This window comes from Blennius ocellaris (assembly GCF_963422515.1).
Source record: "Blennius ocellaris genome assembly, chromosome: 7".
Classification (NCBI taxonomy): Eukaryota; Metazoa; Chordata; class Actinopteri; order Blenniiformes; family Blenniidae; genus Blennius; species Blennius ocellaris.
The window spans coordinates 2734960-2761541 of NC_137656.1; the positions used below are offsets into that span (position 1 = coordinate 2734960).

The 26582-nt window shown below is 45.5% G+C and overlaps 1 protein-coding gene across 1 annotated transcript in view; it reads left to right on the top strand.

Annotated features, from left to right (window-relative positions):
• Positions 1–26582, top strand: part of tncb (tenascin Cb) — a 65327-nt gene that overhangs the window by 12751 nt on the left and 25994 nt on the right. The window contains exons 2-10 of the mRNA XM_080499148.1: positions 8435–8997; positions 10768–11988; positions 14052–14315; positions 15194–15309; positions 15847–16000; positions 20604–20873; positions 22161–22346; positions 24870–24959; positions 25970–26233. Coding sequence (XP_080355274.1) covers positions 8508–8997; positions 10768–11988; positions 14052–14315; positions 15194–15309; positions 15847–16000; positions 20604–20873; positions 22161–22346; positions 24870–24959; positions 25970–26233 — 3055 coding nt within the window. The 5' untranslated portion in view covers positions 8435–8507. The remainder of the gene's footprint in view (positions 1–8434; positions 8998–10767; positions 11989–14051; positions 14316–15193; positions 15310–15846; positions 16001–20603; positions 20874–22160; positions 22347–24869; positions 24960–25969; positions 26234–26582) is intronic.

Below are 26582 nucleotides of genomic sequence, written 5' to 3' on the forward strand. Positions count from 1 at the left end.
TGGTGGAGGCGGCGGCGGGGGTGGACTGCAGCGATGATTGAGTTCACCTGCGCGTTGGCGCCCGCCTGAAAGTTGTGACACCCGCGTTAGTGCGGCAAAGAAGTGGAGGGAAAAGGAAGAAGTGTTACAACTTTGAAACAAGCCGTGAAATTGGCACGGAAACTCATCTCGTATTATAAGCACCGGCGTACAAGCGGCTGGAAAAGTGATTAAGATTTGACAGATGGTACAGTTACAGAATATTCCAAGTGGAAAAATAGAAACGATGTAAAATAATGCAAAATTTCAGGTTGGCTGGCACATTGCCACTCGCTACAAAAAGTCGTGGTTCAACAACGAACTGAACCAGGAACAACTGATATGAAGTCTAAATAAACTGTCAGGAATGGATTAAAATAATTGTGGAAAGACTTGCTGAAATGTAAAATGTGCAGTGTGTATAGTACGTATAGCATGTAAAATAACACTCTAGACATGAAAAAAGACATTTAGCGAATATCGTTTGTCGTTTTCCAAGATGGCCGCCATTCTCCTCAAAGACAAAGCACTCTTGGCCACAAGATTAGCGAACGCTAACGCAACTCTTACTAGTTAATGGAAACCATCGAAAAACTGAATACATTTGGATCAAAAGTAGAGTCGCCAAAATTAAAACGATGAAAATAATAACAGTCGGCTAACATTTATCGAGAAATTTCAGATTGAAAGCCCATTTTCCAAGATGGCTGCCATCCCCGCTAAACGGCACACTGCAGGGTTTTGCTTGTTCGGTTTATTTGAACTGTCGTGTCGCAGCACAACAAAACTCAAGCCGATTTAAACCAAAATTATACGACAACAGAACCAAGTCATAAATACAAGATGAAATAAATAATCCATCCATCCTTCCATCTTCTTTGCGGCGTCGTTCAGTTCAGGGCCACGGAGCATTAGAGCCGATCCCTCAGCTCAGATGAGCCACATGAATAATGTATTACCTAGAAACAGAAACACAACCAGCAAGCGTTTGACAATAATTCCACACATTTGTACTGAATAAGCGTTTCCAGTTTCCAGCTGCCTTTACTCAGCGGGGAGTACCTGATGTGTGGCGACTTACGGAAGATTCTACTGATCTTCAGTTATTCGCCGCCCATCAGGAGAAACACACAGGATCTGCTCATCAGTCTTTGAAAACAATGGAAAGTAGAAGTTTGTGTACAACAAATACTCTTCTCGACGGTAGAGATTTGAGACGAGGGAAAGGAAGCCCCCCCCCCCCTCCCTTGCAGGAAGTGTGCTCCTCTGCGTGGAGCTGGAATGTTTTTCACATTAAGCTGAAGAGGAAAATCGTCTGTGCAGGATTGGGTCGGACATTACGAATTACTCGCATGCATTATTCACATGGAATAGATTGTCCGAGTAGTTCCACGCACAAATAGCGACGTCACTTCAGCTTGTTATTGTTTCCATTTACTGCGTGTTTCAAATGGCAGGAGATGGATTTAGGTATTTTCTAAAAATCTCTTAATTAGAACATTTTTACTGAATGACAGAGGAAGAGTCGATTTAAGTGAAACAAAATATCTGAAGGCAGAAATTCGGCATCGTCTGCGCAAGTGTTTGTGTTTATTGTAACTCGTCTTTATTACTTTAAAAACAGCTTTATTGTTATCATGTAGCCTTATAATGGATGTAATAATGATTAAAAAAGGTTGAAATAAGTTTAGGTGAAGTGTTTTGACTTTTCCTTTAAAATCAGACATTTTCCATTGTAGAGTTTGTTTCAAACATCTTTCATGACTTTTTTTTCCACTTAATATATGTAAATAAATACCCTTACTTATCGGTTTGGTTGGTAGAATCATCATCTATTAATTGTGAGGTTGCAGGTTCGATTCCCCAGGTCTACGAGTTGGAAGTGTTTTGAGTTGATGATCTGAGTCTAATAATCTACAATATTCTGTGTTATTGGCAATGAAAGAGAGTTAATTTGACTCACTGGATGCGTTGGGAGTATTTGTGAGAATAGACGTCCGATCACTTTTACTGGACGTGAAAATCACAGAAATCACCAAATATGGGCGCGACAGCAATAAAATATTTAAAGCTGTAAAAAAAAAAAAAGAAGATGAACACTGAGATGAAAATTGAGCAATTGTACCCCTTTTTTTCATAACCTGGAGATCAGAGGAGCTTACCTTGGGATTGGACGTTTGCAGGTTTAAATCCCACAGCAGGCAGGTCAGTACTTGACCCTTGACCCTGGCAGCCCACCCATGCTAGAAATAACACGGGTATACGCAGAGATATACGTTTACCAAAGGTATCAATAAAGTATGAAAATAAAAACAAACTAGATGCACCGTCAGGTTAATGAATTACTAAAATATTTGGGTTTTATAGTGAATTTTGATTGTCAATTTCTATTATTACATTTCTTTTTGGGTGTTACTTTAACCAGTTATTTTTGAAAGTTTAAGTATACCAAGCTTTAACTGCAGAGATGCCACATTAAATCATAAAAAATCTCTTTCCCGTGTTTTTTTTCTTTTGGGGGGGGGGGGGGTAGAGATTTTACACAACTTTCCAGGGATTAGTTGAAATCAAGGCAGTCGGTTGGCTTCTCATTGGTGTTGAATGGTGAACTGATTTACCTTTGTTGTTAAAATACTTGAACATACCTGTCAGCGGCAGCTCTTCTGCAGGTAAACGATGAAATATTGTTTGTATGTCAATCTTTGTAAAGTCTAGTTTAAAAAAAACCCCAACTTATAATACAGGAAAACTGTAATTGTCCAAACAAATCCAAGTCTTTCCATAGAGGAAGTCAGAAAACTATTTTTCTCATGGGTGCTCGATAGATACCGTATGTGTTTGTCTATTCTGGGGGTCAGCTTGGTTCAGACGGTTCCGACCGGCGCTCCCATTTCACCTCAATTCAAACAACGACAATGCCATCAAATTAATTTACCATCCCTCACCGCCACACACCGAATCACCTTTTTGAATCGGGGCCCCCTGTCGGAGCGTTTTCCAGCTCTCCACTGTGTGAGCTACAAAACTTCAAGTGTTTCCCCGAGCGCCCGCTCACAACGGGGGCAACTTAGATCAGTGGCCGGCGAGGCGCGAGCGTGCCAGCAGGTTCCCGCCTGGTAAAATTCTCCTCACAGCCCAAACCGCAAGGCGGGCAACGAGCTTTGTTGCCGCCTTGAGAAAGCTAACTATAGAGCCGAACCGAGCGAGGGGAACCACAAAAGCGGCGGCGAGTCAGATTGGATCAAGTCGTGTCCGCGGTGCCAGCCGGCCCCGGCCCGCATTAGCATAGCCGCCCCCGGGACCACAGGGAGTCCGTGAAGGAAGTCCGAGACAGAGGGATCAGCGCCGCGCTTTTCTCAGGGTCACACTCAGATTCTCTCATTGTGGCGGTTCTGCTTCACGCCGACAGCAACGTCGACGTGGGGGGAAAGATCAGATCCGAACGTTTCGACCACTCCGTGGAAGTTTCTCCTCTTCGACTATTTCTGTGCCGAGCCACAGTTTTTTTTTTTGTTTGTTTGTTGTTGTTTTTTTGTTTTTTTTTGCCAAACTCCTCAGATTCTCTCACAAAAGGTCTCGGCTCCACCGCGGGGAGAGCAGCCAGCTTCAAAGTGAGAAAGCCAACCATCCGCCCAGAACTAAAACCTCAGCAGCGACTCAATGCAATTTTCTGGCTGTTTCATTGATTTAATCCCTGGTTTGTGATGCTTGGCCACAGCAGTGTGACTGTAGTGTGGAGATTCGGTGTGAGACAGGAGGATGAAGGTGTAGAGTTGGGGGGGGGGGGGGGTACTTTCTCCCAAAGGTCCCGAGCCTCAACTCTCCCGTCGGCGAGGCATGATCACAGTCCACACATGGAAGCGCTCATCCCCCGCCTGTCTAATTAGACGGCCTGAAGGTTGGAGGGAGGCCGTGGGATCCCTTCAAGCTGAGCTCACCACGCTTCATCACTGCGCCGTGTGAATTTACACTCAGCGAGGCAGAGGGCGATTGGGCCGCAGCGGCACAGAGAGCAGATTAAAGTGTGCCGCAACCAGATGCAAAGTGGCAGTGATTGTGCAGTTCGAGTGTCTTCTCAATTAGGCCGCGTTTACACGAGTGAAAGCAAAACTCTTTCATGGTGTTTTCAGTGTCTGTTTACACGGTAAACAACTTTTTTTGAAAATGCTTCAACTCTGTCCCTTCAGGGAATAATTTTTTTTAAAAATTTAATTTAATTTAATTTAATTTAATTTAATTTAATTTAATTTAATTTAATTTAATTTAATTTAATTTAATTTAATTTAATTTAATTTAATTTAATTTAATTTAATTTAATTTAATTTAATTTAATTTAATTTAATTTAATTTAATTTAATTTAATTTATAAGTGGTACTGCACTGCTTCTCACTCCTTTTCGGACAAGCAGACTGACACCTTTCAGCTGTTTATTCTTCAGTTTGATTGGTGTAATAACTTTGGTTGATTGGCGTGCACTGTTAATCTTAATATTAGAATCCGAGCTTGTTCGACATAAAGGATTAAATGAAATGAACCAAATCACCCTGCAGGTCCCAGATCACTGACGAACACCTGAGAATTGCTTCAACAAAACGAACACACTTACATGCAATGGCAATAAAAAAAAGGTGATCAACAACTCTATATTAACACTGTAATGCTTTTTTAAAAAGTTTTGCCCGCTCCTGGCGTAGACACTGACCGATTTGTCCGATTTGTAATGCAGATGCAGTAGTCGGCTCAGCCTTCAGTGTTTTTTTAATAAAGATGGGGACGCTTAAGTCTCCTAATTTCTTGCTGCGCTGATCCCTGCTTGTTCTCTTCACAATTGCAGCCAAGTTCCTCTCGTAACACTTATTTCCTGCACCTCGGGTGTCGAGTGAAGCTTCTGTTGTTGAATTCTCTCACTCTGTTGCCCTTTATGACGATTCTGTTGATTTATACCCGGGGTGGCAAAGGTTCGAGGTTCAAGGTTGCTTTATTTAGTAACCGTGGGCAGATTTGTTTAGAAAACACACAAGTGAAACAAGACAGACAGGACATGTGCTCAGTGTTCCGCTATGCATCGATAAATAACTAAGATAAGATCAAAAAGGTAAGAACAAATCACAATAAACCGCAGTAAAACATAGCAGAGATAAAGAGCAGTCGTGAACATAAAATGCCAATAAATAGAGCAATATGTACGATAAACTGCAATGTCACTGGGGCTTCATCGGTGGTGAAGGTGAAGAAATCCGCTCCCCGGGTGTGATCGCACGCCAAAGCAGGATTAAAAAAAGAGCCACTTCCTCTCACCTGTCAGACTAAAAATGGCCGACGAACGACGTGTTTTCACTGCGAGGCCTCCTCATACATAATCCACCGCGCGGCGTCTTCCCCGTTTGCACGTCAGCTCTTCCAGACGTTTGGCTGCTCGCGGGCGGCGTTAACCTTCGGAGCCGCCAAGGCACACAGCGGCTTTTTACTCCAGGTGCGAAATGATCAGTGTCAGCGTCTCCGAGCAAGGCAGAGTGAAAAAAAAAAAAAAAAGTGCAATTATTCGAACTCAACCTGAGCCAGACGCTCTCAGCAAGTCTGTGTTAAATCAGTATTCATCATTGTGCTTCCAGTACTGACAGGCAGAGCACTTTTTATTTCATGTCGCTCATCACGTTCCGCCATTTGAAGAACTGCAAACGAGAAAAAGGATTTTTTTTTTTTCTTAAATTGCTGCCTAAATGGTGCTTTTTGTGTAGTTTTCTCAGGGATAAAAAAAATAAAGTAATTTTAACAGGGCGATTTTGTCATGCGGTTATTTTCTGATTTCATTAAACAACAAACTCGCACATCGTGTTACGTCCAGGTATCGCTGTACTGGCCAGATTTTTGGGGGGATTTTTACAAATTTTTGCTGTTTAGTATTTTCTGTGTGACTTTTCCGGATACATACAGAAGTAACTGGGAGTTTCTGAGGTACTGTAGCATCATTCTGTTGTGATACAGTGACATCTTGTGGTCACACATGGTATGTTCCCCTTTATTTTGATGTATGTCACTTTTTAATAGTTCTTTTTTTTTTTAAAGTGTTAAAGTCCTACAGCCTGAAAAATAAGGTGCATGTAACGTTTGTCAGTGTTTTGTTACTTTACAATCATTTAAAGTGACAAACGCACCATTATTGTGTTTTCTACTGAGCATGTGCAGAAGAACTATTTACTACAGCCATGGGGCGCATGTCAATTTTCAAAAAGTTGTGTTTTGCCCCAGTATCATGGAAACTCCTTCGGGGGGGTGTCATTTTTTCATGATTTCACATAATTCATGCACAAGTCAAAATCCCTGGTGTTTTGTGTTAAATTGCGGAAAGTAAATGAAAAGATGAGAAATGGAATGAAATGAGACGGATCATTTTCAAAAAGCCGCGTTTTCAGTGACGCCAGCCACCGTTGTCACTTAAACGATCGAAACGCAATGAAAGTTTTCCATTTTCACTTAAAAAGATTCACAATATAAATAAATGGGGCAACGTAACATATTAAAAGTGGAGAGTGTCTCCATTATCCGCTCAGGATCCACTGTATTGTGCCTTCTGTTGTTAAAATTGTACAAAATATACATGATTCATATTCATATATGTGTCCTCGAGGATATATTTTGGTGAAAGAGGACATTTCCACAACATGACAGCCAGTAAGTAGTTGCTTGTACGACGATTCATCTCCAGGAAACGTCTCAGACAATGGAAATCGGCAATGAAAGCTTCCTTTGCCTTGAATGTAGCAAACCTTCAACCGACCAGTGTATTTTATCATGAATCCTCACATATTTCCCGCAGACCTTTTAAAAGACTCCAGTGTCTGAAAGGTTGAAAGCCGCCAGCGTGAATCATGTTTCAGAGAACTCAGGAGAGCTGTCCAGGAATGCTGACCTGATGATTTCTTTCGGACTTTTTTTTTTTTTTTAAAGGTTGCGGAGACTCTCTGCTCAGGTTTTTAACAGGAAGCCCCCAGATGTTTTAACCATACGCTGGTATTAATCTGTCAGCTGGGGTTGTGGTCTGAGGGGAGGAGGAGGCTCCCAGGCTTTGCAGGTGTTACAGAGGGGGGTGGGGGGGGGGGGGGGGTCCTGTTCATGTAGCCTGGTCAGAAAACCTTTCATAGACAAGGTCACACCCCGCCGCCGCCCCCTCACGGTAATTGCTGCCCTTGGTTCTCGGAGGAATTGTGGGAAGAATGCACCCGGTGACACGCCGCTAAGTGTGTGTGTCTCCTCCGTCGAGAGTCGAGGGGAAACAGGGGTGGATGGGGGGGGTGGGGGGCTTTTGTTCGGGCGCAACGCCGGAAGGTTAATTGCTTTTTAAGGTGGATGCGATCGTTTTCCCACTCCAGCTTGGATGACGAAGGAGAACCGGAAGAGTGTCAACTGAAGGCGTGAAATAACCACTGAAGAGAGACTTTTTTGTTTTCTGAATGAATGAATGAAATGTTCAAAGTTGTAGTTGTCCACACACTGAAAACGCAACTTTTAAAAAGTGGAGGAAAAGTCCTGCTACTCCTCCACTTAAGTAGTTCGCCTGTTTTTTGTTTTTTTTCTCCATACATATCAACCTGCCCTCTGTTTTTTTTTTTTTCCTCTCAACAAGAACAAACCTCCATGATGGAGGTTTGTTCTTGTTGAGAGGGAGAAACTCAAAGCAACTTTATCAGGCCGGTTGGACCCGAGCCTCGGTTACAAGACGGCATTTTCGAGTGAAAATAGAAAAGCTTAGTTTCATTTTGAGTGTCTGTTTAAATATCAACGGTTGCTTGGAGCGACTGAAAATGCAACTCTTTGAAAATGGCTCCCAAGTTGGAACTTTTCGAAAACACTGCCACGGCACATGCTCACCATGCATGTGTGTGTGGTTTCATTAAAAAAACAATAAAAATCAACAGTGACCAATATGAAATTCCTTTTCGTCATTTATTGTGTTTTAAATATTATGTTTTCTCATCTGTCTTTACTGCGAAGCACTTTATGACTCTGTGCCTGTGATTGTCGGCACCTGGTGTGTTTATAGGACGTTTTCTTATCTAATTTTACTGTGAAGCACTTTGTGACTGGGTCTGTGAAAAGCGCTGTACAAAATGTACAAAAAAAATGTACGTACTTTGCCGTTACCGTGGAAACGGATCGTTTTCTAAATGTTCCTCTGTAACATTCTGAAACAAAAATGCAAAAATGATGCATTTTCACTTGAAACGTCACGCAAACGTACTAACTTGCCCTGCGATCGAATGTAAGAATCTAACCCGGCTTCGCTCATTATCAGCTCCGATTGGCTCCAGAACACTGAGACCCGACGATAAAAGCGTGTTGAAGATGATTAAAATGTCAATTTTATTACTTCCCCTCTCTCATCATTTGTTTCTGCCTGTGTTTGTTTCGCTGCAGGACCGGAGATCGCAGCGCGTTTGACCGCCCGGCTCTCCTACTTTCAGTCGGGTGCAAGGAAGTCGCCGTCGCCATGGAGACGAAAGGCTTGGCGCTGGGCTGCCTGACCGCGGCCCTGCTCCTCCACCTCGCCGCCGCCGGCCTGGTCAAGAAGGTCATCCGCCACCGCCGGGAGGCGCTGATGCCCAGGAAGACCCAGGAGAACCTCACCCTGCCCCACCCCGACCAGCCGGTGGTGTTCAACCACGTCTACAACATCAACGTCCCGTCCACCTCCCTCTGCTCCGTCGACCTGGACTCGCCCGGCGGCGCCGACCTCAAGCACGGGAGCGCCGCCCCGGCGGACGTGCAGAACACGGAGCACATGGACCAGACGCTGGACGGCGACAACCAGATCGTCTTCACGCACCGCATCAACATCCCCAGGCAGGCGTGCGGCTGCGACCACCAGCTGCCCGACATCAAGGACATCCTGAGCCGGCTGGAGATGCTGGAGTCGGAGCTGTCCAGCCTCAGGGAGCAGTGCGGCAGCGGGGCGGGCTGCTGCGGAGCTCCGGTCACCGGTACGCCTCCACCCTCCACCGCCCTCCACCCGGACGAGAGTGGTTGTGCTTAAATGAGTTTATCCTGCGTGTGAAAAAATTTCTTATTTTGCAAAAGCGCCTCGAGCCATTCGCCGTCTGCGGGGAGGAAGGTCGTGTTTACCGGCTTTTTTACGCAGTGGAACGAACACAACTCCATTTCAAAAGCAGCCCGAGGTGATGTTTAGAAGTGGCGGAACGTATTCAAGACCAGGCGGCTCGGATTAGCCGCAGTGCCAACACGGATTTCTCACAAGAAAGCACAACCTAATGAAATTTATCTTCAATGCTCATGCAGAAGTGGCTTGATTTCATAGTTGTCCCGACAAACAAACGGCTGTGCGGTTGCCAAAAAACTAGATGCGTTACATTTTCAACCTTTATTTATCCCTGACATGCATATTTAAATACCAAATATTTAAATCTATGCAGTCAGTGTTTCAGAAGTGTACGTTTGAACCCTTTTTTACATTAATTGCATAAGATATTCAAACTCGTCCGACTTAAAGAACACAAAGGTTTATTTAGATTTAAAAATAAATTAATCATACTTTATTAATCCCCTTGGGAAATTCCTTTTTTCCTCATTGACTAATCCTCTTTCTGGGAGGCGGTCGGCGCTCCAGTGAGCTGATGGGGGTCAAGGGTCACGCTAAGGACTCCACATTGAACCTGCTCAGTTCTCTGACCCAAGGTCACCTCCACTAACTTGAGTATCGTTCATCGTCTCTCGATTGAACTTCAGGCTGGAAAACAATCAAAAAACACTTTTACTTTCATAAAATTTGAATCAAAGTTTCAGTCCAATACGTTTCAGTAGTTTGGAATCAGGCAATGACCCACCAGGGGTTAACGCACCAAGTCAACAGCTGATTTTAAGCAGCAGAGGATTCTGGGATAGATTTATGAGATGTACCTGTGCACATCTGGGGTTACACTTTGCTGTGTAAATGCAGACTTTCCAGAAACTCATAAAACACGTAAGAACGACGAGTTTTCTTTTAAAAAAAAATATTTTTATTGTATTTTCAAGCAAACGACAAACACAACAACACAATAGCTCACATACAGCACTATATACATTTGTCTAGATTAAGATACTTCTCAATTCTCGACAGTAGCCACATAAGGTATCAGCTCAAAACACAGACATCCCAGTACAAGAAGATGAACAGGTTGTACACAAAGCATATCACGCTGACCTCGGGAATCCCCGCAAAAGCGTTGATGATACAGTAGGACCAACATGTTGTAAATAAAGATCCCAGACTCTGCAAAAGGCATCCAATCTTGAGTGAGACATACAGGTAATTAGTTCACTTGGAATGCAGTCCCTGATTCTATTACCATGATCTTAGAGTTGGGGCAGACTCATCAATCCAAAAGGATAGGGTATTTTTCCTAGCAGCAAAAGGTCAGGATATTATAAAGCCTCTTGTGATCTCTGTTGGCGATACCTTTGTCTGTCAGACCAAGTAAGAGACACTTAGGGTCCAGCTGGATTGGGGTATTGAAAATAGAGCACAGTACATTTACAATGCTGGACCAATATCGCTGCAATTTAACACAAGACCACATGTGAACATAACTAAGAACGATGAGTTTTCACTTGAAACCCCGTCGTGCGTTTGAATCTGTGATGTCACCAAACCACAGAGTGCCTCGGGACTTCAGTAAACTCACACCCCAGTAAACTCCTCGTCACGACGCAGCCGTTCACTTTTCCTTTCCCTCTTCTCGCCCTCCGTCCAGGTGAACTGTCCACCAAGCCGTTCTGCAACGGCCGGGGGAACTGGAGCGCGGAGACCTGCGGCTGCGTGTGCGAAGCCGGCTGGAAGGGCCCCAACTGCACCGAGCCCGAGTGCCCCAACGACTGCCAGGACCAGGGCCGCTGCGCGGACGGCCGGTGCGAGTGCTTCGAGGGCTTCGGCGGCGACGACTGCGGCCTGGAGCTCTGCCTGCCGGACTGCGGCGACTACGGCAACTGCATCGAGGGCTCCTGCCTCTGCGAGGACGGCTTCGTCGGCGAAGACTGCTCCCAGACCAACTGCCTCAACAACTGCCTGGGCCGCGGACGCTGCGTGGAGGACGAGTGCGCCTGCGACCACCCGTGGACGGGCTTCGACTGCTCGGAGCTCATCTGCCCCAACGACTGCTACGACCGGGGCCGCTGCGTCAACGGCACCTGCTACTGCGACGAGGGCTTCGCCGGCGAGGACTGCGGCGAGGTCACGTGCCCCGGCGACTGCAACAGCCGCGGCGTGTGCGTGAGCGGCCAGTGCGTGTGCCAGACCGGCTACAGCGGCGAGGACTGCTCCAAGCTCACCTGCCCGAAGAACTGCAACGAGAGGGGCCACTGCTTCAACGGCAAGTGCATCTGCGACCCGGGCTTCGAGGGCGACGACTGCTCCGTCCTGTCCTGCCCCGACAACTGCAGCGACCGCGGCCAGTGCGTGAACGGGGAGTGCGCGTGCGACGCCGGCTACGAGGGCGAGGACTGCGGCGAGCTCTCCTGCCCCAACGCCTGCCAGAGCCGCGGCCGCTGCGTCGACGGCCGCTGCGTCTGCGACAAGGGCTTCGCCGGCGACGACTGCGGCGTCAAGACCTGCCCAAAGGACTGCATGGGACGCGGGGAGTGCGTGGACGGCAAGTGCGTGTGCTTCCCGGGCTTCGCGGGGAAGGACTGCGGCGAGCTGACCTGCCCCAACGACTGCCTGGACCGCGGGCGCTGCGTCGACGGCCAGTGCGTCTGCCACAAAGGGTTCACCGGCGAGGACTGCGGCGAGAAGACGTGCCCCAACGACTGCATGGACCACGGCTACTGCGTGGACGGCAGCTGCGTGTGCTACAAGGACTTCACCGGGCCCGACTGCTCCCTCCTGACCTGCCCGGGAGACTGCCAGGACCAGGGCCGCTGCGAGAACGGGCTGTGCATCTGCGACGAGGGCTTCATCGGGGAGGACTGCTCTGAAGGTAAGACGCCAGGGAAGAAGCTTTGATGATATTAAGAGAGATTCAAGTAAGAGTTTTGTAACCTTTCCCACCAGAGGAGACAAATATTATGCAAAATGTTGTGCAAAAAGAAAGTGAATTTATGCAAAATTCACTTTCTTCCAACGGTAATACTCGTCCCCATGCCTGGAATGACGCCCCAGAACTGGCTTGTTTCAATTTTTAAGAAAAACCTCTGCGGCTCCAACACTTTTTTTTTCTTTGGTCGTTTCCAAATAAGTGATAACCCAACAGAAATGAAAAACTGCTTCTTCTTTAAGAAGCTATAAATATTCTGCAGCCCTCAACATTAACTTGTAAGTCCTGAGTGATTCCTTTCATGTTTGTTTTACTGACAATCTGATTAGTTCAAACCACTGAGACACATTTAAATCATCTGGTAAGGCTTTTCTCTTTAAATCCTCAGTTTGCCTTGGTGAACGCTGTGTTTTCTGTGCAGAATTTCTCTGTTTCCATCATTCCGCAAGGATGAAAAATGATCCCACTCATTTTAAGTGACACATGATGAGCGATGAGCTTTGATTTTCTGTTGTTTTGTGAATTGATGTCTGGATTTTAATTGCCTCTACGTTTTTTTCCTGCTAAATATCCAGTGGGGGAAAAAAGTTAAAAATGTGTTTTTTGGAAGCTGATTAGACGTTGGCAGCACGAAATAATGGAGAATTAATGCATCTTTTGAATGTCTTGTATTTCAGATACAAACCACAAACTCGGTTTGGTTCATGTGGATTTATTTAATGTTTTAACGTTTAATTTTAGATCATCACAAGTGTATCTTCTTGATGGAAAAATTGATCTGAATTTTTAAGAGTCATTATAGCTTCTGGGAAAGTTTTACGTTTCTCTTGAAATCGTGTCAACAAGCCCGGAAAGAACTTGTCAGAATATTAAACAAAAAAAAAACTAATTAACATGTAATTGTGTCATAAAACTAAGAGGTGATGAAATCCCTCCACAGATCAATGCACAGCCACATCAAACATTTTTATATCAACCTGATTCAAACAACGAGGGCCCGATATAAAATCCTCGGTCACCTTTAAATTTCACTTAGGAACAACTTAACAGTCCCACCGAGGCCCTGAGGCTGAAAACACTCTCATAAAGGTCCAACGTTTCTCAAATGTCACACCAGCAGGCTTTCAAAGTGATCACTAAAATCTTTAAGTGAACTCAAGGGGGCAATAGGAAGACGCTGAAATTAAAATAATGTTCTTTGTCTGTTAAAATACAACAGTGAAAATACAACCAGGCTGAGACTTCCTGTTTCTCACTGTTATGTAAGGGTCCACACATTTTAGCTGGCTTATTAAGTTAGCCATAGACGTGTAAATTTAATACAAAATACAGCCTAGAAAAGAAAAAATAAGTACAATTTATCAATGACTGCTGACGATTCAGGAAAACCTTTTGATTAAGAAATGTGTTTTTATATTTTAAGGTACATCTTTAGGTGAACTTTATCTGGACGACTCATTTTAATGAAAATCCTTCAGATTCATTTTATGTTTGATTCAAATCCAAAGAAGTAGTATCGTATTTTCAAGACAATAACGCATACCTTTATAGGCGTTTGGCTGCTCATACAAGTTATATACAGTAAAGAAGTCATCTATATATTAAAATATACGTTACATACCACCTGTGGCCACTAGATGTCACTGTATGACTGTAGAAAGCTGCCATGGTGCCACAGAAAATACTCCATCACAACTGTATTTCTCTTAAAAAACCTCCAGAGCAGCACTTAAAAGTGGTAAAATGGGCATCATAAAACAGAAAAGGGGCAACAGGAAGAGTTCAGAGTGAGAAACCTGTGAGAGAAACTGTTATCGTGGAGCCTGTCCAGCCACACAGACACAACAGATTCTGAATGCAGCTCATATTAAAATTTTCAAAGGGATGAAAATCAGGGAAAAAGGGCCTAGCCTAAAAAATTCCCCCCATCAGTGACGTTTCTCAAAACGGATTAAATCCGGGTCGCCGTGTTTCCGACGTGAGTGACGTTCGGTGTCCCCCCACAGTGTCTCCACCCAAAGACCTGAACGTGGTGGAGGTCACCCCGGAGTCGTTGGGCCTGTCCTGGGAGAACGAGATGCGTGTGACGGAGTACCTCATCACCTACGTGCCCACCAGCCTCGGGGGTCTGGAGCTGGACATGAAGGTGCCCGGCGACCAGAAGCTGGCCACCATTCAGGAGCTGGAGCCGGGCATCGAGTACCTGATCAGCGTCTACGCCGTGCTGAGCAACAAGAAGAGCGTTCCCGTCACCGCACGAGTGGCCACACGTGAGTTGATGCCGTCTCCAGACGTTTTCTGTGGGTGGATTTTGCTGGGGATGCACCGATACCGAGTACAAGTATGAGTACTAACCTTTAGCTACCTGCTACGGAGTATCCAGATGACTACTTATTAAATGCCGTAAAGCCTAATTCATACTTCATACAAAGTATGAATTAATAATAATGAACAATTAACATACTCAATGTGGAGTAAAATCAAGGATCTTTTACAATTACGAGTATTGGCCCATTGACCCGATACTGGTATCGGTATCGGTACCGGTATCGGGTCTTTGGGTCAGTTAATGGTCAGAACTGAAGAAAACAAAAAAAGAAGAGGAAGAACATTTTAATTGTTTTACAGCAGTGAATGAAATAAAAACAAAACTGCACTGACAATCCCCAGTGTTGATTTGTGTCATAACCTTTATATTTAAACTTTAGAGTATTTTTTGTTAGGGTTGTGGCTTTGATGCTAGTTTTCATGGCAGCGTCACCGACGTCTCAGCTGGAGTCCCGGTGTTGAGTCGTGTACACTACTCTTAAGAAATCTGTTAGAAATCCGTGTTTTCTTTGAAGTTTTTACCATCTGCTTGATGGTTTGACCGGATTGGAGCCTTTTGTGGGTCAGTGTTGGGCCGCGGGCCTTATGTTTGACACTCCTCTATAATGCCAACTACACAGCTGGATTTCCACTTTAAAACCTGGATGATGGAGTAAAATCAATCACTGCCTTATACTGGATTCCGATGTTTTTCCCTTCAGCTTCCCCAGATCACCTTTGATTAGACAAAACCTTCCAGGTGAAGCCAAACGCCGGTGGACGCTATGAAGCGTTTAAAGCTGAAGACAATGTGTTCCCTTTGTCTCCCTTTTCCTGCCAGACCTCCCGGAGCCCGAGGGACTGAAGTTCAAGTCGGTGCGAGAGACGTCGGTGGAGGTGCAGTGGGACCCGCTGAACATCCCCTTCGACGGCTGGAACCTCATCTTCAGAAACACCGTGAGTCCTCGTCCTGTGGCTGAACTCAAACACCCCCCTGTCATTATCCACATTTTCCTCCGGTGGAAAGCATATCTGACCTTCTGCTTCTGCTTCTTCTTCTTCTTCCTCGTTCTACCTACACACACACGAGGTTCAGGCCGAGCGTCCGCTTGGAAAAAAAACGCTCGGGCCGAGCCAGAAGGCGAAAAAAAAACAGAGCAGTTAAAACTGTTAGCGAGCCCTGACAGCTCCAAACGACCGTACAGCACCCGCTGAATGTCACTTTGTTTAACGCATTATTTTCCCCTTTCGGAGCGCTCATACAAGCCTTTCCAAGCGGTGCCGCTGGGATCCGCTCAAAGCCACACTCTATTAAACCCAACTGGCTGTCAGCTCTTAAGTCCAAACACCACCCAGAATGCTTTTATGTATGTTTTAGCTGGGGTTTTCTACACTTTTCTGCCAGGACGGGGCTTTGTGGTGGTTGATGACTGCAGTGTTTTTTTGTTGTTTTTTTTTTTTATTATATGGTGGTGGGGGGGTTTCTCTTGGCAGAAAGAGGAGGACGGTGAGATTCTGAACTCCCTGGGCCGTCCGGAGACCACCTTTGAGCAGTCGGGCCTGGGTCCGGGCCAGGAGTACGAGGTCAAACTGTCGGTGGTGAAGAACAACATGCGTGGACCGCCGGCCTCCACCAACGTCTTCACGAGTGAGTGTTTTTCCCCGGTCACGCCGCTAACCGGTTTTTACGGAGCTTTTGTCTGGCGACGGTTCGGGTCCCGGGTAGGGATGAATGTATCGTCTGTCTGCCGCTCTCGCGCTGCTGCAGAGCCGCGGGGGATTCAGACAACAAACACAAGGTGCAGAAAAGAAGGGAAAAAAACAAAAAAACATCTGCTGAATTAGCTGCCGATTTACCGGCTTGTTTGGATTTTCTACCGAAAAGGTTTGAAATCTGCTCCTTTTTCAAGCTCCGGATGATTTTTGAACCGTTTTCCTGCTTATAAATGAGTAGTCGTCCTCCTCTTCCCCCTAAAATATGATGTCAGGAAGCGGACAAGCCTCCCAACTGGACGCACAGGAGAAAGGTTATGTACTGTCTTACTTCCAAATCAATAGTGTAGAAAGTATGAAAACAATAGTGTCACACTGAGGCGCTTTTACCTCAGAGATCAAAGACTTCACAGCTTTTTACATATGAGGAGCAGACGGGAGTTTTAACGCCAGACAGGAGGGATTATCACTTTCAAAATAAGAGTGTTCCGATGCTAGTTTTGTAGAAAACCCTGTTATTCTTTCTCAGCAGTTTGAGGAAAAATGGACAGAACCAGAAACTGAAACTTTGCGTCTCCTTGCAGCTCATTTTAAGCCCCGTTTACGTGATAAAAGTGAAAGTTTACACGACAACGGTGCTGAAATCGCAACGATTTGATTGATTTCTCTAAATTTTTTAATCACACCAGAAAAAAAAATGGTTAATGGAGAAAAAACAGCCAGCCAATATTGACGAAAGCTTTTAAAAGCTTGTCTGAAACAGATCATTTCAAGTCAGAACTGTACTTTCTGTTATGCGTGGAAGGAAGTCAGGCACAGACTTCATTAAACTGAAGGTTTTCCAGGAGAAACCTTCAAGTAATGCGACGGAAACAGAAAGAGATGAGAGGCGAGACGCGGGGGATGTCACATCTGAAAGCTGTTGCTCATCAGTCCAGTAATGAAAGACGCGCATCCGATCACTCCGTGATATTTGCAGAGAATCGATGCGACCTTTTCTTTTTCCAACACGTGGCCTGACGGCTGCGACTCCCCAGAAATTGCGGCTGTTGGAAGGGAACGCAAACAGCGAGCCGTCACATTTCAAATCCTTCATGCGGGATCATTGCTTCCCCAGATCTGATTTATCCGTCTCGCCGCCCGTCGGTACAGGAAACAGCCTGACGCTTCATCCCTGAGCGACCCGGCTCATTAGCTGTCACCGCATTGTTGTGATTTAGCGCGCGTAGTTAAAAAGAGAACCTCAGACGTATTGGCAGGCGATGAGATTCCTCCATCGCCTTCGTCACGATGAAGACCGAGGGTTTGTGAGGCTCGGAGGAGCGAGCAGGAGGAGATCAATATGGAGTCGGGGGGTGGGGGGGGTGGGAGTGGAATCTGGAGAACGATTCAACGCACCACAGAAACTGCTTCATTCATTTTACGCATCTTTTGATGTCGACAGGAAATGACCCCGAATTTAAAAAGCGTTAGCTCGCTAGCCGCACGCTGCGAGGGAGTTTCCACAACTATTAGATTAACAAATGTCGTTTTTGTTCCTTTAGTCCAAGAAACACATTAAAGAAATTCTCTCTCTCCTTTTTTTTGTTCAATCATTTGTCATTCAAATACGATTTTAGCATGCTAACCATGTGTAGCCGGTCTTCTTTCCGCTCGCCGGATTGTTAGCCTCGTTAGCATAGCATAGGAATTCTGATGCATTTTTAGATTTTTTTATTATTTTTTTTTTTTACCAAGCTTACACAGTTTATCACTATAAATACATTAAAACATGTTTTTAATGAAACGTCTGAACACTTTTGAGCAAATCTCTGGAACCTCTGGTAATGTATTTCGCGTACATGAGGACTTTGAGTTTAGTTTAATTTAATCGTATATTTTCATGCCGTATTTCATGAAGAAGTCCATTTATACATCGATCTGAAAGAGTCTGAGTGAACCCGTTGTTCTTTCGCTTCAGATTGTTTTGAGTCCAGCTCACGACGGCCACACTGTTTATTGAATTTGCTCTGTTTTAAAGACTATTTCAGGCGCCCCAGTTGGAAGGAGTGGGAGGGAAGCGGAGGGGGTCATCATTAAAACTCTGCTCCGAGTTGTTAAACGTGTGTTTTCTTTCAAAAAGTAAGGCTGCGTGGCTGAAACTGAAACCTGGACCACGCTCGCCCGGTCCGTCCCGCGGGAGTTTTGCCTTTCAACGCGCCGGTTTGAAGCAGGCGCTGCGGACGCTCGCCACCTCGGTTCCTGGCAGCTCCGACCAGCAGCAGGTCACCCATTATTTATGGTGTGAAAATGTTCTGCGTGGAAATACCACCAGACACGAACGCTGCAGTGGACATCATGAACTGGACTCGGATTTTCTAGAGTTTAACAAACCAACTCAGTTCTGGTGTTGGTTCTCCAGGTTTAATGCACGAGAAGCTCTTTACCGTGTCGCTGGAACATGTTCTGTTTCTGGAGAAATTCACTTTAAAGTCGGATTATAGGAGGTAAACGTAAAGAATCCAACTCGAATATTCTGAGCCTGGTTCGAATGATTCATGGCTGCTGTTACATCTTTTTTTTTTTTTTTTAAAGTCTGGATCTTTTTATAAAAAGTCTGGATCTTTTTCTTATTTTTTCTTAAATAGTCTGGATTTTTTTTAATCAAAAGTTTGACTCTTGTTCTTTTATTAAAAATATGGATTTTTTTTTTTTTTTTTTTTAAAGAGTCTGGATCTTTTTTTTAAAGAGAAGGATCCTGGTTCAAATACCAACCGCGGCCTTTCTGTGTGGACTTTGCGTGTTCTCTCCGTGTGCGCGTGTGTTTCCTCACACAACGTGCACCGTGGGTCCCGTGAGCAAGACCCTCGATATAATAAATAAAAAAATCTAAAACTAAATAAACAAACCAATTTACACACATGCATGCTTACACACTTAAGCGCACGTGGTGATAAATACACACACGTAAACACAAACATACAAGCTGAAACATGCACAGATTTGCACTTTGTGAGACGACACTATGCAGGTACACACGCACGCACACACACACACACACACACACACACACACACACACACACACACACACACACACACACACACACACACACACACACAGCTCTGCTCGGATTAGGGAGGTTGAGAGTTCTTCATGTCACTCAGGCTCTTAATGTTTCCCATTACAGCAGCTTGCGAGAGCAACACTGTGGGATTTGCATGCTGTGGAGCTAATTGTGTGAAGAGTCTCTCTCTCTCTCTCTCTCTCTCTCTCGCGCTCTCTCTCTCTCGCTCCCTCCCGCCATGTGTGGGAGGCTGCAGTCATTCAGGCAGTCAGACTCGGAGGGACGCCGGCCTCCCAGCGGAGCGCCATCGCCAGCCTCTCGCACTCAAATCTGTGTTAAGCTCACATGCAGATCCTTCCCTTTATCAGCCCGGCGCAGAGGCTTGACTTTCCCCAAGTTGCCTGCGTGTGACAAATCAATCTGAGCGGGCGGTGAAAAGACGCCCTTCACGGCGTTTTTTGGGATCGGATCTGAAAATAGTTTGAATAAACCTCATGGAGGCACCTGCTCAGCCGAGGAGACTCGACTGCGTTCGCGCGTACGACTCCCCGATGTTCACGCCTTCGCAGCTTTTCCCAACGTTTTACTTTTGGCCGTCTGAGGGAGAGGGCCGATCGCAGGTTTATACTCATTATGGAAGACACACCAGTCAGCCACAACATTAGAACTTCCTCCTTGAGCTCTGCCCCGTCACCCCACGTCGTGTGAAATAAATAGTGAACCAATTAAATTTTTTTTAAATGAGTTAATTGCACAGTTTTTTAATTATTGAAGTTTTCCTTCATGCTTGAAATTCCGGACACATCGTTTAGTGTAGTTCAGTCTTTAGAGATACATTTATTACAGATGTTTATATCGCGATAACGATAAAATCTGTGATTTGTTCTGCATCCCGAGTCTGAACAACGCCGATCAGATACGTTTCTGATGCTTTTGTGTGAAATACATGTTGGATTGGAGGAGGAAATGAGACGATTAGTCTGATAGCGTTCCGTTTAAATTACAGTACAACGCTACACAATAGTTGAATGTTTAACCCGAATAACCAGTTTTAACCGGCAGGACTCTTTTGTTTGAGGTGAAGTAAGAAACTGGAGAGCTCCAGCCCGTCATACCTCCACTGACCAGCAACGAAACGGATCAAACCATTGAGGGATCACATCATTTTGGCGATTAAGCATGAAGGTTATCCGTGTGAGAAAGTGACGTTTTAAAACATCAGTTCCTTACAAGGACTCTCATTTTCTCACTTGAAGATGATTGACTCAATTCAACCAGACTTTCTTGATCCAGCTGTGGTTTGTCGTTGGTGCTAATCCGAGCTGAGGCTGGCGGCAGGTGGTTGACGTTCCCCAGTTTACCTCAAACACACGTTTGAAACCCAAGAAACTACAGACAGAAATGTTTCCCAACTCAAATTGAAGGTACAATTTGCACAGAAGTTGAAGAAACTGTTGCTGATGAAATCCCCCCCCCCCTCCCCCCCCTGCAGTGATCGACTCGCCGAGCCAGGTGGACGTCCGCGACGTGACCGACACCACGGCGCTGATCACCTGGTTCCAGCCCGTGGCCGACGTGGACGGCGTCAGCATCTCGTACGGGCCGAGCTCCAGCCCGGCGGAGCGCAGCGCGGTGGACATGTCCCCCACCGACACCCAGTACCACCTGGGGGGGCTCAGCCCCGACACCCAGTACGAGGTGACGCTGACGGCGAGGAAGGGCGAGCGCGGCAGCGACCCCGTCTACGAGTCCTTCGTCACAGGTGAGGCCGTCGCTCCGCGGGCCAGTTGGGGGGGCCAAGGTGTCTGCGGGTTTAAGTAGAAAGTCGATCACTCTGTAGGGGAAAAGGGAAGGAACACGGAGGAAAGAAAAACACCTGTGGCAACCGGAAAATGAGCCAGAAAATTGTGGCTTTTTTTTAAGTCTGCATGAGGATTTCATTATCAAGGATCACGCTGACTTTCACTGTCCAGCTGTGTTTTTAGGGAGACTCTGTCCAGAGACAAGCTTTTCCCTTTCTCTGCCACAATCACACCATTTATCAGCGTGTACTGATTATTTCTGCTAAACACTTTTAAGTTGTTCATTCGTTTTAGATTATGTTACAATATTAAGTAAAAATTAATGCCACTTTATCTACGTCACTAATTGACCACTTGTTACGACTGAACCTGCACTGCCAACACTGGTATTATTTTTTTTTACTATAGTATGTAATAAACATACTATAGTAAAAAAATAATACCAGTACTTATTCCAGTACCTATTCTACACTTTGCCCCCCGCCCCCATCATAGTTTATTTTCCTTGTATCTCATCTTACTGTATATTTTGCTCCCCTTAGAACTTATTATACTTTATTATAGTTTGTGATTTTTATCTTATTTTTTAGTCCTATTTTTTATCTACTTATTATTACTCTTACTGTAAATATTTTTGGTCCTTAGGGTTCTTGATAGTATATAATATACCTCTATTCTTACCTAACTGTTTGCACATTTCTTGTCTTTCATACCCATGAGTGTCATTAAGAGCAGAATGTAAGAAGTAAATTTCTCCATTGTGAGATTCAATAAAGGCTTATCTTATCTTATCTTATCTTATCTGGCTTCTAAATGCCAAAATGCCAAATAACGTTATAACATCATACTGTGCAATATCACACTGTGCAATTATTACATTTTAATCTATGCCATTTCTCATCCTGCTCTTTTATTTATCGTTCATATGCACCTTATTTTAACTGTTTGACTGTTTGCACTACTTTTTTAAATATATTTAAGTACGTTTTTTTTAATGCCTTTTTTTACCGGTTGCTAAGCAACGACATTTCGTTGCCAGTTCGTCACAGTGTGATGTACCGTGCAATGACAATAAAGAAAGTCCAAGTCCATCTTATCTTAATGTTCTGCTAATGTGGCTACAACTGAAGATGCTCTATAATCTGGAAGTTCGTGGAGGAAGATGCTCCGTAGGTCATAGAGAAGTGCAGCTCCTGTACATACAGTGGAAGGTGAGATTAACTGTACGCCCACGTTCTGTGTCGCAGACCTGGACGCCCCCACGGACCTGCAGACGGTGGAGCTGACGGACGAGAGCATCACCCTGGAGTGGAGGAACAGCCGCGCCGACGTGGACAACTACCGCATCAAGTACGGGCCGCTGTCCGGCGGCGAGCACGGGGAGCTGCTGTTCCCACCGGGACCCAAAGGCTCCACGCAGGCCAAGATCACCGGTACCACAACCCACAGGCTCACACACCGGCCAGCCAGGAGTCGTCGCACATTTACACCGACTGCAGGACTAACCACAGGCGTTGCTCACAGCTTTCAACCACATTTATTCAGGAGCTTTAAGAATAAAAACACAAACCTGAAATAAAGTTAGGTGGGACATGAGGAGCTAAGCAATCAATATAGTAATGCAGTATTACCAACTTTTTCGAAGTGATAAAATAAGGTCCTGTCTCGTCCTGCATAGTTTTTGCATTTTTCTGAGAAAAACGCCATAATTTTCGACAGAAAAGTTTCGCGTTTACACATCAACGCATGGAAAACTATGTAGTTTTCACGTCGGGCCACTAGTGGGTGCTGTTAGTTGTTTTCGTAATGAAATCACGCAAATTTGTGGCAGAGAACGATACGATATAAACATTAACAATAGTGACATTCGTGTGGAGAAGAGACAAATGGGATGCTGCTATACTGTGACTGTCAAAATAAAACTCCGAGAGTAATGACATATTGTTCTTAATGTCCATCTGTCTCCACGGTGACAGACTGAGCATTTGGTTATCATGTAAAGGGAAATCCAAAATGCAACTAAACTTCTCTGCTTCAAAAGTTTAAAGTTTAAACTTAAAAACCTTGATAATCTGCAGCTTCTTCTGAAGCTTCCAGAGTTTCATCTTGGAAGAAAGTTACCTTGCAACACAATCTAAGTCCTTCTTGAAGACCTGTAATGATTATCATTGAAGATATAAGACAGCTTTTTCTGTACATTCCTCTCAAAAGTCCGTATTTACTTCTCTATTAACCCGAAAGCAACAGATAACATGATTCACTCAAGTTGTAAGACACGAAAACCAACAATATTTAGAATTCACGGCGTCTCATGAAGGCGTTTCAAATGAGAAATGAAGCACATCAGAGGCTGTTTAACCAGTAATAAAGCCCTTCCTCTCCTGCGGAGTGAAAGAGCTGTCTCACCCCGGTTCTCACATCGGCTCATTACCACTTTGCATCCCAATGAACAGCAGAGAGTTAAAAAAAAAAAAGAAAAGAAAAGAAAAAGAGAGAGAGATACAGTGTGGAGTGTTTGGTCTCCTAATTCTCGGGGCAAGTGTCCCTGTTAGACGCTCGGTGTTACGTTCAGCCTGCTCATTTTCCAAAATGGGTTCCCTTTGTCCCGCGTCGTGAAATGTTTGCCTCGTCCACAAAAGCCTCCACTTTATTAGAAAACCACCCAGGAGGGGTTTTTTGGCATTCACTCGTTAAGCGGACCAACAGCAGGTTGTTGTTTTTTTTTTCTCTCTCTCTCTCTTTTCCTTTTTTTTTTACTCGTTTTCGCCGTTCTGCACCGCTGACATCACAAAGCTTCCAGGCGGGGGTGTGTGTGTGTGTGTGTGTGTGTGTGTGTGTGTGTGTGTGTGTGTGTGTGTGTGTGTGTGTGTGTGTGTGTGTGTGTGTGTGTGTGTGTGTGTGTGTGTGTGTGTGTGTGTGTGTGTGTGTGTGTGTGTGTGTGTGTGTGTGTGTGTGTGTGTGTTTTAACTTGGGAGTTAAGTTTCTGCTCAACATGCCACAGTGAAGCAGCATTAAAAAACCATGAGAAACATGTTGAAAAAAAAAAAAAAAAAACACCCCAAAAAACTGGCTTGTTGTGTCTTTGTCTGGACCCCGTCTTTGTCCTTGGGAGGCCCGTCCCGCGGAAATAAAGCAGTGTGTCCATTCAGCCGACGCCCCCCACCCCACTCAGCTCCACACACACACACACACACACACACACACACACACACACACACACACACACACACACACACACACACACACACACACACACACACACACACACACACACACACCTCAGCACTTCTTTCACACACTTATTATCTGTAATTGCCTTCACGCTCGTGATTTTATTGATAATGAGTTTCCTGGGCATTAGGTGTAATTTCATGCTGCAGGACTCGGTGTGCGATGACCTCTGTGGGAGTTAATAAAGGAATTAGAGGCGATCAGTCCTGGAGAGGGCTTAATTGTGGGGGACCAAAGGGCCCCCGGAGCCGGCGGTATCATAGCAAGGAGCGTTCCCGCGCCGCGACAAGGGCCCTATAGATCCATCAATGCAAATACGGGCGGGCCCGGCGCTCCGCGGAGCCACAGGCTCGCCGTGAAACGCAATTAGGCTGCGATCCATTGTGCAATCACGCCACAAGAGAGCGTTTTTGTATGTGTGTGTGTCTGTGTGTGTGTGTGTGTGTGTGTGTGTGTGTGTGTGTGTGTGTGTGTGTGTGTGTGTGTGTGTGTGTGTGTGTGTGTGTGTGTGTGTGTGTGTGTGTGTGTGTGTGTGTGTGTGTGTGTGTGTGTGTGTGTGTTTTCCAAAGGCACCAGAGCTTTTAGCCCAAACAGCTGGCCACTTGACTACAGAGTCTTCCCCTCGTTCGCCTCGCTGGAAACAGAAACATGACAGGGATTTTTTTTTTTTTTCTATCAAATCTCCATATCACAGCTCGTTTCTGAATTCCAATGTACTCCTGCAGGTCTGAGGCCCGGCACCGAGTACGGGATGGGAGTGACGGCGGTGAAAGAGGAGCGGGAGAGTCTGCCCACCACCACCAACGCCGTGACCGGTGAGACGCCTTTCACTGCACTTTGGGGTATCCATGAATCCCATCGTGAGGAATTCATCACGTCGTCTCGGTGTCGTATGAAGGCGAAACGCGAAGCGTGCATCCGGCCCCTCATTAGTCTGCACTTACCGGGAAAAAGCCGGGAATGTACGGCCCCGTTACCTGTGGAATTTATTGGGACGACTATAACGCACTTTAACACACCATCACAGTTCCCTTCGCGAACTCTAATTGATCCTGCAAAAAAGAAAACTCTTCCTTCAATCGGAGCCAGACTCCTTTTCCAAAACTTTGCCAAACTTCTCAGATGTTTCCTGGATTCCTGCAGTTTTATAAGTATTTTATGCAACGGTCTCCTCGCTTCCTTCCTCACACGGATTTTCTTGCCCGCTGGGTTTTCACTTCAGCTATCGCCGCGCCGGTTCCGCCTGCTCCTCACAGAGACGAGCCAAAAAAAGTAGTGTTTTCAGTGACTCTGACCAAAAACCGTTGCACGCGGGCCCTTGACTCATTATAAACCATGTGCTGCTAGCGCCTGGTCATCAAGTCACCTGACGCTGAACCAGCTCATCCTTGATGTTGCTCTTGTTTCTTTTTAGACCCTGAATGTGAGACCGCCACACTTTAACAGGCCTATTTTCAGGGCTGTCTTCTGAACAAACTTAGACCCTGTTTACTTGTCAGTTTAACAATGAAAACGCAGTATTTTTGCGCTGCTGTGTCAACGGAGTCTAAGATAAACTTTCTACTACGTCGAGTTAATACATTTACTTCCACTGCCCCCTTCCTCGATGCTTTTATTTTGTAAGCATATCTTATAATAGAAAAGAAACTATACATCGGCAATGAGAAAGTATCTTCTTTTGTAGGTTTTTTGTCACCATCATAAACGCATTTTTTTCGCTTTCCTGTTTGTGTGTAACAATTCAAATCACGAGTTTCCTGCCTCAGCACTTCAGTGACTTCTGTGACAAACTCTCGTCTCCCCCCTCCCTCCCTCCACCCACCAGCCCTGGACGCTCCCAAAGACCTGACGGTGGCTGAGGTGACGGAGACCACCATGGCGCTGGAGTGGAGGCGCCCGCTGGCCAAGCTGGACGCCTACCGGCTGGTCTACGTGTCGGCCGACGGCCACAGGGCCGAGGACGTGGTCCCCGGCGGCGCCGAGTCGCACGCCCTGAGGGGGCTGACGCCCGGCATGCTGTACACCGTCAGCATCTCGGCGGAGAGGGGCCGCCGGACCAGCGTGCCCGCCACCATCTCCGCCCCCACAGGTCAGCGCCAGACGGATATTTGCGATACGACATAAATCTTTGATTGCGATTCGACAGATTTTTTTTATTTTAATTAATCAAATGTTTTATTCATGTTTGTGATCCATGTCCATGATGGAAGGGAGACGGTTTTAACTTTCACTTCAGCATTCAGAGCCGAACATCTTCGGTTTGCAGAAAAGAGTGGGGCAGATAATGACCATCCGTTTCGCTAATTTCAGGTATAAGAATGTGCTTTTTGTAAAAAAAGGATTTGAATCTCCAGTGCTTCACTGTCTCATATGCAGAGATGTACTCGCTGCTGCACATCGATATTTCTATAATTTGAATTTTTCTAGCCTGGAGCTAA